Below are 16164 nucleotides of genomic sequence, written 5' to 3' on the forward strand. Positions count from 1 at the left end.
TTTACTTGTGCGCAGTAATGGATTATTACTTTCAAAGACACAGTTCGCATTTATAATTGTAATGACTTGAAATAGCTACTCCACTGTCCTTCCTTCCTTTCTTGCTCTGTTGCATCTTGGGAAAATATTAGGCTATATTATATATGTCAAGCGACATACTGCGTTTTGGAATTCAGCATCTGAAATGAATTAATTCCCACATTGGTTTCCATAAATTCCAAAGCAATAATTACTCAGAGTTCAGGAAAAAGAAAACTTCAACATCAGGAAGCAGCCGGGGGGGGGACCAGCCTGTTTAATGTAATGGATGAATTATTCTTTTGCTTTACATGCTCTGCTTTTTTTTTTCTTGTGGTGGATTTGTTCTAGATGGTTTTGCTGCAGTGTTGTCCCTGGTGTGGCTCAGTGGAAAAAGAGTGAGCTGTACTGTACGTCCTCATCCCGACAGAGTTTCAAGGCTGTTCCACTGGCAGCAAGTACTGACAGAAGATGTAAACATCAGCTTGATTATAAGGAATGTTCTTCCCTTGATTTTGTGTGTGCGTCGGTGTGTGTACAAACGCATTCGTTTGTGTGCACCCTGTTGACGGCATCTAATAAACCTGAAGGACACATTAACTGACCCTGCACATAAACGAGAAATATTCATTTTGTGCTCAAGGACAGCTTTGGTCAATGAAGGGTAATTGCGCTGACATTCAGACACGACCCATTTAACCGAGTGATGGAGTCGACTTTAACTGTAATCATTACATCATCGACGACACAGGAACAACCATATGAAGTATTAAGTGTATTAAGTCATTTAAAGAGATGATATTGGGCCATTTCGGCATTGAAATATAGACTAATGTAACACTTTAGATTAGGGAACACATACTCACCATTAACTAGGTGCTTACTGACATGAATACAAGTGGCATATCAGACCATTATTAGCAATTATTAAGCACGTATTAACACCTTAATCAGCATCTTAATTCATGTTGTAATAGAGGTAGAATAAGGTTATGTAGAATAAGGTGTTAATACGTCCTTAATAATTACTAATAAAGGACTAGTGTGCTATTTATGCATGTTAGTGAGCACCTAATTAATACTGAATATGTGTTCCCTAATCTAAAGTGTTACCATATTTTTTTATTTATGTCATTAGTTGCCTTTCAATGACGTCATCCACTTTATGGAGCTGCGGCAATATTTTCCATAGGGGTTTGACATTGGAAATCACCATAAATAATAAACCTTTAAACACTTCTAATGCTCCTCTGTACTCAATAAAATAGAAATAGAGAACATAAATTCTAGAATGCTTTTACATTGTAATGGGTACAGGACGGTTTTGTAGATGGTAAGAGACGACCTGATGTGGTATGAGAGACTCCTGCAGTTTTATGCAGCTGTTTATTTCTTCAACAGTAACTGGTAATCATTACATTTGCTGCCACGTAATGAACGTGACGCATGGACTGAGGATTTAAAAACAAGAAAAGCCCATAACTGTAAAGAAACAGCTGCACCCTGAATCCATAAGCAAAGGTTTAATTTAAATTCATACTGTCTGACATCAATGGCATAACATTGTATGGGATGCCACAGTGTGTGATTTGTTTGGAGAAGCTCATTTTCCAGCATCAATGTGTTTGCAGATAGAAAAGAGCAACAGCAGGAGAGTGAAATATAAGACATGCAAATCGAGTTGTTTCTCACTGTGACTCTGCTCTTCAGAGTGGCAAGAGGATTTCTCATCATCTGCATTTCAAAGGCTGAAATCAAGTTGTTTATAATGAATACTGAAACCATAAACAGGCTCTCCACTCTTGTCATTTGAATTCTGTCAACGACATCTGAGGATTTGCCAATTTGTATCTAATAATCAGGTATTTTTTCCTCTGTGCAGATCACTACCTGTCAGCCATACATACAAATGCAGTACATATATTCCATCCGTTACTGTACAGTTAGTTTAAAAATGTTAAGTGGTAAATTAATTTGTGAGAACAACCAATTTCAAGTTTTTGGTAAAAGAAAGATGTAGATAGATTCAAACTATAATTACAGTACAAATCAATTAACCTATTACATTTTTAAAATTGTTGACAAGAAAAAGAAATTATAAACCAAACCACTCCAATTCCTTAACAGTGTAACGAAAATTGTGTTTTGGAGAAAACCCAGAAGGCTCCTTTTCCTATTTCAGTGACTGGCGATTCAATTTGCTGCAACACGGTGGACAATACATAAGATAGAGGACTTTTTAAATAAAGTGGGAGCAGATACTGTATTCATAAACCAGGCTTCTAATGAAATCCTCCTAACAAGTGGCTGACATAAAATGAATAACATTGTCTGATGCCACAGTACGTAATTTGTTTGGAGAAACTCATTTTCCTGCATCATTAATGCACTGTTTTCAGAGCGCGAGACGGACAGACAGAGACAGAGAGAGAGAACAGGTCCTAACCAGCCTCACAAATATAATTATGTTTGGATTTTCTGTAGAATAAATAAAATGAGCAGCACAGATTTGGGGATTGTGTGAGTTCATCACTGGACTTCTGATCCATTCAAATGGAAGCAAATGACTTTCATTATCATCATATCATATCATATCATATCATATCATATCATATCATATCATATCATATCATATCATCTTTGTGTTTGTCATCATTCATCTACTAACTTCAGGCAAACATAACTTTTATTACTATCACATGGTTGAGAAGAGGAAAGTTGAAAGCTGTACATAGTGTACCTTGAAATTAAAAACTGTCTCATGGAGGATTTTATTTAAATTTCATTTTTTCTAGTGCTAACAAAACAATTCCACAAAGCCAATGTTCTTGTTTAGAACTTTCATTGCCTGTTTCTTTTTGTAAATGTAATATCATTTCAAACATGGTTCATGTTGAAGCTATAATGACCTGTGCTGCAGTCTCATAGACCATTTGAAGTATAGTACCCCTTAGGATCCAGCAGAGGGCACTTCATAGGACAGTGACTGTGCTCAAGAGGGACCTGTACAAACCGAGTAGTTTTTAGCTGCAGCAGCAACAGTACCTTGGAGATGCAAGACTACATGGAGGAGACTCCTCTCTCTGCAGAGAGCAAACTACTAATTCTATCACTGTAATTCTGTTCAGCTTTTTACTACCAAGTTTAAATTGTTAACTCATTAATTATTATCATTATTGTTATTATTATTATTATTATTATTATTATGATCATTGTTATGGTTATTGTTATTATTATTGTTATCATTATTATTATTATTATTATTATTATTCATAACCATCACAGAACTTTTTTTTCCCTTCTCAGAATTTTTTGGGGGTTGGACATTTGCTTGTTGAAACTTGAACATTACAAAATCTCACGAAAAGCTATGCCTAAAAAAACAAAACAAAGAAAACAAACTATAATCTCTATGTGGAATTTACCATCCTTGTGTGGTCAGATACAGTTATAAAAATGAAACATGACATGATATTTGTATTCATCTCGTGTAATGAAATTACTGTTGATATCCCTGCATGGTTTAGCACTTGCCAATTCTTGCTGCTGCTGTGTTTGTCTGCTTGTATCACACAAACACCTTGTTGTCTTCTTTTTATCAGGAGCTGAGTCTGCACTCCTAATATCTTTATTTATCGTTTTACTGTGATTTTATAGTTTGTGGTTGCAGCAAAAAAACAAACACATTTTTCTCCAAGGAGCACTAAAGATCAGATGTGATAATCTAATATTTTGTACATTGTTTAGTTTTCTGTTGAGTGACTCCTATAAATGCTTTTTATCACAACACATTTAGTCCTCGTTTGAGTGTGTGTGTGTGTGTGTGTGTGTGAGAGAGAGCGTGTATACAGTTTGTCTACCACAGAGCCCAAACCTGCAATCTTGCCTCTTTCACCACTCCATCTTCACAGAAGGGAATCTCTCAACCTTCAGCCTCATTGCGCTTTAATCAAACATCCACTTTGTGTCCTCCACGGGCTGCTTGAGGGATCAGTGGAGTGCAAATCTCGTCCATCTCTGTCACCTCACCAGCTATATGATAATGTTCTGCACTGTTTGTATACTGTCTAAGATATGCAAATCAGATTGACTGTGACTGTGCCCTTCAGTGTGTAGTCGAGAGGACTTTTCATCATTGTCTAAACCAACCATACCCAAACTTAAAAGAGCAGGGGCTCACTTTTGAAATCAGAAAATCGTCTGAGGCCTCACCCAAACCTTGCATCACGACTCTGATCAACACACGAGACTAGGATTAATAATTCCCATATGTATTATTTTTTTCATGAGAAGGATAGAAAATTTAGTGCAGATTAATAATCAGTCCACTAATATTTGAAAGGTTTGGCTAGCAAAGTGAATAATTGTCCATCAACATTAGGCAACGTTAGGCCTATATGCTGCCCGGCTGACACTGGATACTTACTAGGTCAGATAAAAGGAAAATAACACATCATTTAAATGTTTTATTCCTTAAAATTCCCAAGTAAGTAAAATCTAATGTACATATTTTACAGCAATTTAAAACTGAAAATGAAAAACATTTATTTATTTACTTATTTTCAATGAATACAGGAACCACGAATGGGCTCCTTTCCATAGAGTGGCATGTGTGTCCTGTAAGAATTAAAGCTGTGGTATGTTTTTTTATGTGTATTTTATTTATAAAGTAATGTCTGCTTCATTCATTGAGCCAACGATTGAGCCTCTCCACGCCTGTGTTTCTCAGTGTCGTTGTGTTTTGTTTTCATGTCACCTGTAACATCCCTGCACTGTACACAGAACAACGCTTTTGCACATCACAAGGACGGCTGCATTCAGTTGGACTATGACTGAAAATGCCAAGCATTAGCCATGGAAACTTTCAGAAGTGGATTCTAAAAATAATGATCACAGTTCTGGCTTCTCAGGAACATGATCTTTTAATCTCCCACATCACCTACCGTCTACAATCACAGTTGCTGCTGTTCCTACACCATGCAGCTCCAAGTTTCCTGAATGCTGTCTGGACAAGTAATGTATGTTGGATTTTGGTGGTTTTCAGTGTTTCAGCAATTTCTACCTACACGTTAACATGCTACCGCTTAAGAATAACATTTCCAAAGCCACCACTACCTCTTTCCTGCCCCCCACTGCCATCACACCATCTGATTCACACCTCAAACCTCCTCCAGACAGACACTACTGAAATATACATCCACTGTTCGGCTGACTCACCCTCCCTAAAAAAATACACTCCCTCTACACAACCCCCTATTGCTCATTGGTCAAATCCAATCCCTCACACCAACAGAGACCCCTGGGTGGCTGAAACTACTCCCCTTGATGGGTTTAAAGAAAATTAACCTTCTATCCTATAATCAGAACTTTTACTGCAGAATACATGAACCTTGGTATTCTTGCGAGTAGAACTCTCCAGGTGCTATTGTTGTGAGGACCGTCGACACGCATTATTGTACCGTTTGTTCAACCGAATAAACAGATCTTTTGCCAACCAGCTTCCTCTGAGTCGTTTGCCTGAATCTGGATCTAGTTCTCTCCTTTGGAGGGAAACAACAAGACGTCTCCTCCACTCTGCAAACACCTAAATCTTTCATGTAATACTAACTTAAAACACAGCAACACATGGTAGAAACGAAACTCTCATGTCTTGTACAGCCAAAGGCAAACCTCACTCTCTCTCTGTCTATGTGTGTGTGTGTGTGTGAGAGAGACTATGGAGAGGCAGGGGGAGAGAGATAAGTGGTATGCCATGACTCTGTGAAATAATATTTATATATACAGATGCAATGCTGTAATTACAAAGACACAGTTTCCATTGACAGGTCCTTCAGGGACTCGGTGTGTAATAAACATTAGCAGTCAGGTGTTGCAGCCAGAAAGGTTTCCCTGCCATCAGCACTCTGTTGTTAGGTGAAAACTGCTGCTGCTGCACAAAGTGGGCTGTGGTCCATTTTGCAATAACAGGTAAGTTATCAAAGAGAACACCTGTGTGTATTTACATAGTGTTGTGAACAACAGCAGACACAACACCCATACAGTAAGTGAATGAATGCTCTTGAAGTCTAATTAAAGTCATTTGTAAAACTTCAGTGACTTTGGTTGGTGGCATTTGATATTTAAAAAAAGGTCAACCCCACAACTATAGCTATAATTATAATTCTATTTTGTAGCCTCTTTAATCAGGGCAAATCATTTTTCATTACAAACACAGATAAAGAGTTGTTGAGCTGCACCCAAGACACTAACATCCAAGATTTTATCAATAAAGGATAACCCCCTCAGCATATTAAGGATAGATACAAAAAGTAAAAATCAATATTGGACTTTTGTGCTTGGGCTGATAATCGATACCGATACCAATATATAAACGTTTTCCCCTTGCGCCCAACCTCAGAGGTCATTTAGTCTCTTCTGTAGTGAAATTAGCATAATACTTTTCATACTCATGTCGCAGCAGATGTAGATATACATGTTTTTCAAAAAAAATTGTTGTAGAGGGCGCCAGCATAGAAGTCAAGGAGGTAGCAGCCTATTTAGCCTACTGTTGTGGTCATTAATCATATCAGCAGATCCCAGTGTGTTTGCCGATATCCCATAATATATTTTAAAACCAATATCTGCTGAGACTGATATTGTGCCGATAACATTGTGCATCTTTAATCCTGTTAGAAAGAAAGTGTGTAACTTTACTTTAAACCAACAGACTCAGGTGAACTAATGGATGCTTCTATTATCTATGCACCAAATCAATGACCCTGTTCAGGAAAAAAGGGCTGAATGTTTTTTGAATTCAATTACGTTCACTTGCCGATTCATTTGCTCGTGTGTGTGTATGGGAATTGCAGTCCACTCGGATAATAGTCACCCACACACACACACACACACACACACAGTGCATGTCTGTTTAATGGGCTGGGAGCCAGCAGTTTGATGATTTCCCTGGAGATTGAGCCACCGTGAGCAGAGGGAACACTGACTGCTGCAGAGCTGCAGGTAGGCCTGTGTGGCACCACTGGACTTGAAGAGAACAGCTGCCCACCAACCCACAGGGAGGCGTCGTCACCCCGCTGAATGAATGAATGAATGAATGAATGGCTCAGGTGTGGCAGTCACACAACGGGACCTCTTATTGCATCTGTCTGTGTCTGTCTTGTATGTCGTGACTGTGACGGCAAATACAAATACTTGTACACTAAGTATAGGGTGAAGCAAATACTGCACATGATTTTGTTAGGATTTTGATCATGAATAATAACTTAATCATTGGTTTTCAGTATGTTCTGGAATGTAGAACCCACACTTCTACATACCTCCATAGAAGGTAAATTGAATTGAGTCACACACAGCTGGATTGATCCAAGGTAATGGGATCAGAGGAATGCAGTTCATGTTTTATTTAACCACAGTGTGTTTTGATACTGTATACTATTTGTTATGAACTGCATTGATATGTTTTTGCTTTCTGTCTCATAGACCCTACTACCTTATCCCAACTCTTTTATGGACATCTGCCAAACTGCTGAGGACAGCAACGGCAGCACATTCTCTCAATTAGACATTATTGTTTGTAGAAACGTAGATTAAAAGGGAAGGTGACAGGAACTTCATTTTATTGTATAGCTGCAGGGCAAAGAAAATGAAAGCGAAAGAGGGCAGAAGAGTCACGGGCGCAGTGTGGGGAGATGACATATAGCTGCGGAGGAAAGGATGGGAAACATCCAGGCCCTCGGGCACTGGGACGCCCTGCCAACTTGCTTAGGCTGACAAAACAAGAGTCATGTTTTAAATGTCTTCTTGCAGGATTTTTATGCTCACCAGCAGGACCAGCATCCACTGAATATTGAAATCTGTGCTGATTTTTTAAGAATTATTGTAACAGCACCTGCTTTTATAAGAGACCTCAAAGCAATCGACACGTCTACAAACGTAGTATCAATTATAGAACAAAGGATTCCCATTAGCCAGTGAACTCATGCACCAGAGGAACATGTTCAATTTTAAACAACGTCATAAAATGACCGTGATATAGCGTCAGAAATTCTCTGATATAACCAGATCTGATTGCAGGAGTGTTTGTGTGTATACAGCAGCAGCACAGGGGTTGGTCTTGGGTTTCTCTTTGTGTTTACAGTCATACTCTGACCTCTTTGTAGCCATTTGCTTTACGAGTGTAACGTTCTGTGTGCAGTGCAGGAAGAGCATAACCTTAACAACAGAGAGAGAGAGAGAGAGGGAGAGGCGTGTGAAGCTGATAGTCTAAATCATCATGATCTGAACTCATTTGACAGCATTTTAACGAATATCTGTCTATTTCTCCAAGTTACAGATACAGTTTTAACTTAAAGTTTATTCTCATAGCACATTTCAAAAGTCGACCAAAGTGCTGATGAGACAATATAAATACAAGAATACGAGGTATCTTGCTCAACCAGAACTGAAAGCCAGCTAGAAGAAATGGGTCTTCAGCAGTTTTTTATTTTATTTATTTTTTTATTAAATTGGTCAAGGGTCTGGGGAGCTCTCACATAAAAGGTAGGTTGTTCCTCCACTGCCTCTATTTTTGAGCCTGGTTTGGTTAGTTGACCTCAAAGATGTGACTGGAGTGAGAGGCAGTAAGAGCTCCGACAAATAAGGCTGTCAAGACTTTTAAAAACAAATAATATAAATTTAAGATGAACTCTAAAAATAAGAGGAGAAATGGCACATTTGCTGTTACATATGGAGGGAGGGAGGGAGAGAGAGAAAGAGAGAGGTGTGAAGTGAAGTGGGTGAGGTGGTGGGAGGCAGTGACAGTAAGGGAGGCAGACTGGGAGGTTGTAACACCATCTCCACGCTCCGCTGGTCAAACAGGAGCTGATAGGGTAAATGTGTTTCTGCTCAGGTGTTCTGAATTATTAAACAGACAGCAAGAGGAGAGCCCGGCAAACTTAAGCCTCCCTGACCGACTGTGGATGAACCAGTCACTCAGCGGTCAACACTTATGTGAGTGAGAGAGAGTGCATGTAAAAGAATGATCCAGTGGTTATCTGTAAAACACAGTCTCCTGCAGCCGAAACGTCTTCTGTGGTCTTCTGTGCTGCTGAGGGCTCACCACCTTACTACCTACTGTACCTACCTACTAGAATATTCTAGTTTAAAAGCCTCATCTGTTACCACTGGATGTAAACCCTCTATTTAGCCACACTATCAAATTCAAGGCTAAAAGTCTCTTAATCCACTAATGGAAAGGTTCTGGTGAAGACTGCCTATGGTGAGAAAAATAACTTGCTCCACTTGATACGGCCACACGATCCAAACTAAAAAAAATACAACACTGGGGGAAAAAGACTTTATAGTACTAAGAAGAGGAAATGAGATTTGTTGCCTTCTAATTAATCATCATTTATCATCTCTGACTTTCCTCAATTGTAGACGTGAAGCTATTTCCTGATTAATGGATTAGTTGACAGAAACAGGAACTATTTCACTCGTTTGTTTCAGCCATATTTTAACGGGAAATGCCAAAAATGTGCTCATGCATTCGATGATGGTTGACATTACATAGACTGCATGATTAACTGATAATATAAAAAAAACCCAGCCTATTATTGATGATAGTTGCAGTCCTATAGGAAACAAACCTAACTACTACTACTATTAATCCTGGAAGTCTGAGACAAATGGTCAGTACATAAGCTGTGAAATGTCAGTTTAACTCTGTGATTCATGGCGCTGTAATATACTATAATATGAATTGACATCAATCAGGACACACTGCTCAGGAGGCCGCTGATGGGAACACTGATCCGTTGCGCCGGACTAATGAGAGCAGGAGGGAGGGGAGAGACGGAGCTAGACATGGAGGGGAAGACGGCGAGGACAGAGCTAACAGCAGGGTTCGTAAAACACCGCCGAGAGGAAACATTTATGTGAGGGAACATTGCCCTGTAAAGAGCAAAGGCAGAGAGTGTATGTTATTCCTGTTATTCTTGGCTGGAACAGTTGTCTAGAAAGAGGTTCATGATTCACAATAACTTTTAGACGATAGATACACAATATATTGCAGAGCAGGGGTGGACAATGGTCCATTCAGACCTTGTTTTGTCTTCTTTTTTTCAACAGTAAAAGTTACTTACTAATGCACTGTTTTATAATATATATTTTGTTTCACTGGCACAATTATCATTATTTAATGGCAATGCAATCAAATCTAAGCCAGGCAGAAAAAAGATTCTGCACCAGATGAGCTAATGGGGAGGACATTTTCTGTATGACTCCATTCTGGGCCATACATTTATAAAACTGACGCTGCGGGCCTTACACAATCGTCCAAGGGCCGTGACTGGCCCGTGGGCCGGACTTTGGACATGCCCGGATACAACTTGCACAGCACTAATGAATGCAGTTATATTTACAATAACAAACACAGTGAATAAAGACATCAATTATTGTATTTCAGTAAAGTTTGCATGATTTGGGCATACTGTATATAGAGCAGTTGTATTGTGGGGCTTTTAAACATATAGATTAAAATACCTGCCCACTCAACAAAGCTGATGAAAGTGGTGAGATGGAACTAAAGGAGTAAAGGTAGGGGCCAAAATGCTCTGTGTAGCTCCAGGGAATTTGCAGAATTAGGTGATGATTCTCAGTACAGTTTGTGAACAGCTAAACAAAGGGGTCAAGCATATTAATGGCAGCTACAGCTGTTACACTAATGCATTTATATTGTCAGCACTTCAAGTTGCCTCGGTGCTTAAAAGGCAATATATTCTGTGTAAGAGGAATAAAGTCAGAGTGGAGAACTTTGCAGGTGGATTAGCCTTGACGGGTTTCTATCTTGACCTGTGCGACCTCCAGACCGCTCCCTCATGTCACACGCCAAACAAATCTCTAATCTCGGCTTTCACACTGTAACAAAGAAAGCCTGCTGCCTCGTTCTCGCTCGCTCACAACTCACTTACTCGAGGGACCGATGATGAAGGCGATGGAGGGAGAGGAAGAGGGAGTGGAGCGGGGAAATGGAGAGAAGGCGATAGGGGAAGAGAGAGGGGTCGCTGCTTGAGCGATAAAACACCACAGGCTGCCTTAATGAAAAGCCTCTCATGGCGATGGAGAGATTGCCTGTGGAATGGGCTCCTGATTGGAGAAGCAGCAGCTTGGTGTATCATGTAGACTAATTAAAGTATTGAAAGGGTTGAGGTAACAGGGGGTGATTAGACCTGCTCCCAGCATTACCCGAGCTGAGTCAGACAAATACACCCTACTTTTGGGAAAACTGGGCAATCTGGGATAATGGGGGTTGCACCATTAGTAACGCGCTGGACCGATGGTGAATTCTCACGTGGACAGAGTTGTCAGAAAAACAGAAAAAGCAGTTGAAATTAGTGTATATATACATATATATATATGTATATATATATGTATATATATATATATTTTTTTAAACAAACTTAACACCCACCTTTTTAACCAGGCTTTTACCTTAGATTTATTATTTACTTGTGCTGTTCTACTCAATTTTAGGGTCAGGCACAAATTATTTTATTCTACCTCATTTATTTAAATATTCATTCATTCATTTACTTATTCTAACTACTGATTCACTTATCCATTTCATTACATTTTATCTGTTACTACTTATGTTTTTCATTTCTCTTATTCCTTCTTTTATCTCCTGTTTAGATCACCCATTAGTCTCCAGTGTTTGTTTTCCCTAGCGGCAGTTGGTGAGTTCCATGATAGCGTTTCCTCACTTCCTTTCCTCATTTCCTTCTCTCCCTTCTTACAAGTATAGAAGTTGCATTGCCTTGTATGAACAGTGCTATACAATCAAACAACAAATAACAAATAAAGTTTGACTGACTGAAAAATAACGTTACAGTTGTTACAAATGTGGTCATATTAATCACATAAATCTATAGATGTTTCTGTAGTGTAAAACACATTTATGTGAAAACATAAACAAATAAGGAAAGAAACATTGCTGTTTTTTCTTAAATAACATATTGTAAAAGGTTGAACATTGTATGTTGGATCGTATTCTAGATGTTGACTCCAAAAAGTAACAAAGCCTGTGTTATAATATATTTTGTTGTGCAGTGTACTTTCATGAACTAAAACATTTCACACACTCTTCAGTTCCATAAAAATATGCATTTCCAGGTGACGGACGGCTTCATCCACTTGACTGTGTCTGCTATAACTTCAGGGGCAAGTGTACTATGGAACATTAGAGCAAGAAATTAAATATAGAGCAGTACTATTTCACTAGTCTGATTTATTACTAATGGATCACAACTACTCATTGCCGTGTGATGTGTATTCTGCTGCCAGAGCTCTCTGTAAAAAGCACAGAGCAACCAATCAAGACAAACGCCGCTCGCCAATGTCAAAACTAGGTTGTTGTCTTGATTGACAGAGAGACCCCACAGCAGCAGAAATGACACTCTGTGCATTTAATCCTTGCGTTAAGCTGTCTGACGACATACATTGACAGGAAGTGAAGTAGAACACCAGCTGTAATGGACACATACTGTTGTGCCAATGTCACCACTTTCCACTGGACTAATCACGTCTGATTAGCAGTCGCACGTCTGTCGAAACGCGTTGAAACACAAAACAGCAGACAATACCAGGAGATCATTAGTGAGTGGCATTTAAGATGCAATCCAGTAACACAAACTGGGGATTTTATAATGACATCAAAAAGTGATTGACAAGCTCTCAACTGGTGGAGATACTATATTTGGTAACACGTGTTTGGTAAACAAGTGTAGTTGAGCTATAATAAACTGATCCGGCAGCACATTTGTTATTGCTATATCTTCACTTTAGTTACAGCAGCTGTTCACTTACCAATTTAGCACAAACATTTTATATTGGACAATGGATGTAATTTTAAGTTCAGTAAGCAAATAATTATAATTACACTATAGATTTTTTGTGATTGAGCAACTGGTAAACCAAAGTACGAGTAATATAGTTACATTTATCGACTTTATCTTGATATATGATATCTGTGATTAGAGTATTTTAAAGGTGACATAGAATGCTTGTATCACACTTATAAGTTATGGATGTCTACTTACATATATTAACTTGTTTTCATGGTTAAAAACCTCCTAATCGCTGCAAACGAGCCGATCAAAATATCTCCTCACTGACGCTCTCGTCAGCCGCTCTGTTTCAGACCAAAACCACACCCCTAGAATGTGGACTGTGTTGTGATTGGCCAGCCAACGAGTGCTTTCCCACTGTCCTGTGATTGGCCAGGTACCTGGAAGTGACGTAATAGATAGGCCAGCTCTCAGATACACAGCTCCCCCTCTGGCACGGTGGATGCTCTGCATCTCAGCAGCTACAACGAGAGTAGTTCTTCTTCTTCTGCGGTTGAATGTACGCAACCGGATGTGCCCGGACTAGTGCCCGCACCAGGAGGCGCTACGGTGGTGAGAGGAGTGGTGAGGATTTTTGATGACGACATCAAATTACGGAAGTGCCGATCCGCTTCGCAGAGCCCAGGAAAACAATACAACACTATTTTCTCAGCAGTGGCTGAACTGTTTGTTCTGAAACTTTAGGGTTTCATAAACGAGGTAATGACGCAGATACACACACAAACGCAGCGTTAATTGGAGCTTCCGGTCTATGTGGGCTTTAAAGTGTGAGAGCATTATAAATAACAACACTGTGTGCTGTATGTATTTCAGCATGTACTGTGAAAATACCTTGACAGGTTTCTTGCGTGACGATTCGGCCTCGTTGTTCTCGGCCTCCTCGTGCTCCTTGCTACCTTGGGGCAGGTTGGAGTAGTTGGCCAGGCTGCTGAGAAGAGATGAGACCATGGGGCTGGTGTCCATCTCCTCCTGCAGAGAAATAGACAGGACAGCTGCAGTCAGTGTTTTCATCATTGTTTCTAATCCTCTGAGCCAGCCAAGTGAGCTCTATACCTTGAGGAGTGTTTCATTAGATCAGTGAAAATCAATAACAATTTCGGATTCCAACCCAGTAGGAACAAGAACAACAAAGTGCTTACACAATAAAATGTCCAGCGGCTGATTTTGTTTTCTTTTTATCCTGTTTATTATTTTAAGTGCACAAAAAAAAACACACAATAGAAATACATTTGTGCAGAGCTGTGGAATGAATGTATCCAGCTTTTCACCATCATGTCCATTTATGTGCGTTCACAAATCGCTGTGTGTAGGTGTACGTGTGCGACTGTACCTCAAACAAGGCCATGTGCTTGCCGTCATACTGCTGGCTCTTTTCAGCGGCAACATCACTGCTGTTGATGAAGGGGCTGCTCTCCTTGGGATTACTGTCACCTGGACGAAACAGACACACACAGTTCACTCTTTTAGACTCTGCTGAAATAAATCAGACGGCATCACACGAGCGGACAGCAAAACTCACGGGTGAGTTAAGTTTATGGGCAAAAATCGACTGAGAGACACGTAAGGCTCAAATAAGAGGACATCTGCCAGAAAAGGGAGAAGAGGCGTGTCTTCTTCAGTGCCCACAGTTAGAAACAGAAAACAGAGACGTAGTTAATGGACTGTGCATTTACCATATGTGCAGTGTTACATATTCCATATGTCTATTGGATTAAAGCACAGTGGAACATCAGTCTGTAAAAAAGAACGTTCAAACACATCTTGACATTTAAACCTCAAACTCCAGCCATCCAATGTCACCTGGGGTTTAATCAACCTAATCCTAATCTGCATGTGTTTCTTCTAATGTAAAGCAGAGAACACATGCAGACTACACACACACACACACACACAAGAAGTTCTTGGTGAGATTTGAAGCAAGGACCTTCTTGCTGCATGTGAAGTAACAGTGTGATGTTATTAAATCGACAACTTGCTGCAGGTATCATAATTCCGTGAAGCTTCACAGTCTTAATCAAAATCCAACTATATGGAGATTCACTGGATTGATTTCCAATTGAGATTTGAAAACAGGCGCCGAACAACACTGGATATTCCATTGATTATTATAATAATAAGTTAAAATAACAGTGTATCATTGTGTTAATTACATGTATTTGACATTAACTCACACACAGATGATGCATCGTGTCCACACAGCATGTAATGGACCAAAACTAAACAAAAGCTATAATGAACAATTATATTATTATGGTACATCTGAGGATGAAATGACTGTAAAACTGTAAAATCAATCACTTTACTGTTTCAAAAGAGAAAAAGAAAGAAAGTTGACTTGAAAACACTGGGGCCATATCCACACGTAACGAAACGTAAACAATCTTTTTCTTTGTCATTTTAAAAAAAAAAGGTATTGTTTCAGGAAACGCTGTAAGACTGCTACACCAGAACCACAGAGGAAGACGTTGTACACATTACAATGTATACAGTCACAGAAACAGAGACAGCATGAACCAAGCCAGGGGCAAGGAAGGGAAATAAAAGAAACAAAATATAAGTTATCATAAAGCAAACAGACCAAACAACTTGAGTGACTCATATTCAGAACCCCCGGCAACTTTTTTTCAAAAAAGCAACTAGCGACAAATGTAGCGGCTTTCTAGCATAACCCACATTACTTTCCAAGAAGGAAATGGCCAGTTTCTGCTGCTCGAGTGAGCTTCATCGAGCCGTTACTGCGGATGGAGCGTCAGCCTGACTGTACACACACACAGAGAGAAGCACCGTGACCACACAGACACGAGCTGCAGATGTGCGGCGCACCTGACCGTGTGCGGAACAATCACTAATGTGTACAGTTCATTCAAGTAAAAATAGTGTCTCTGAAAATAGTTTTTTTTTTTTTTGTTTTCGCAACTTACACCTCGCCTCCATGTGGACAGGCCCTGATTCAGCTGATGAGACACCAGTCAAGCCTTCAAAGGTGACCACGTGAGTTACTAGGTTCTCACAAGAATAAAAGGACTCACATATAAATAACAAGGAGAACTAAGCTCCGCGGCATAATAGTGAAAAAAAACACAGTGTGACTTGTTTTGATGAAGTTAATTACAATGTGTATACTCAGTTCACCACAGTCTCATGGGGATGTTGTTACTTTAAACCTCACTATTTAAAGCAGGGGTGTCAAACGTGCAGCCTGCGGGCCAGCATGAATTTGTTATGAATGAGAATCAAATCGCAACGTGAAATACTATATTTTTCA

The 16164-nt window shown here is 39.5% G+C and overlaps 1 protein-coding gene across 4 annotated transcripts in view; it reads right to left on the reverse strand.

The window, feature by feature from the left end:
- Positions 1-16164, reverse strand: part of slc12a5a (solute carrier family 12 member 5a) — a 139170-nt gene that overhangs the window by 34033 nt on the left and 88973 nt on the right. For all 4 annotated transcript variants that reach the window (XM_044024132.1, XM_044024133.1, XM_044024134.1 and 1 more), the window contains 2 exons: positions 14230-14330; positions 13731-13868 (listed from right to left, as the gene is read on the reverse strand). In XM_044024132.1, the coding sequence (XP_043880067.1) occupies positions 13731-13868; positions 14230-14330 (239 nt within the window). The remainder of the gene's footprint in view (positions 1-13730; positions 13869-14229; positions 14331-16164) is intronic.

The sequence above is a fragment of the Solea senegalensis genome, linkage group LG4 (genome assembly GCF_019176455.1).
Source record: "Solea senegalensis isolate Sse05_10M linkage group LG4, IFAPA_SoseM_1, whole genome shotgun sequence".
Taxonomy (NCBI): Eukaryota; Metazoa; Chordata; class Actinopteri; order Pleuronectiformes; family Soleidae; genus Solea; species Solea senegalensis.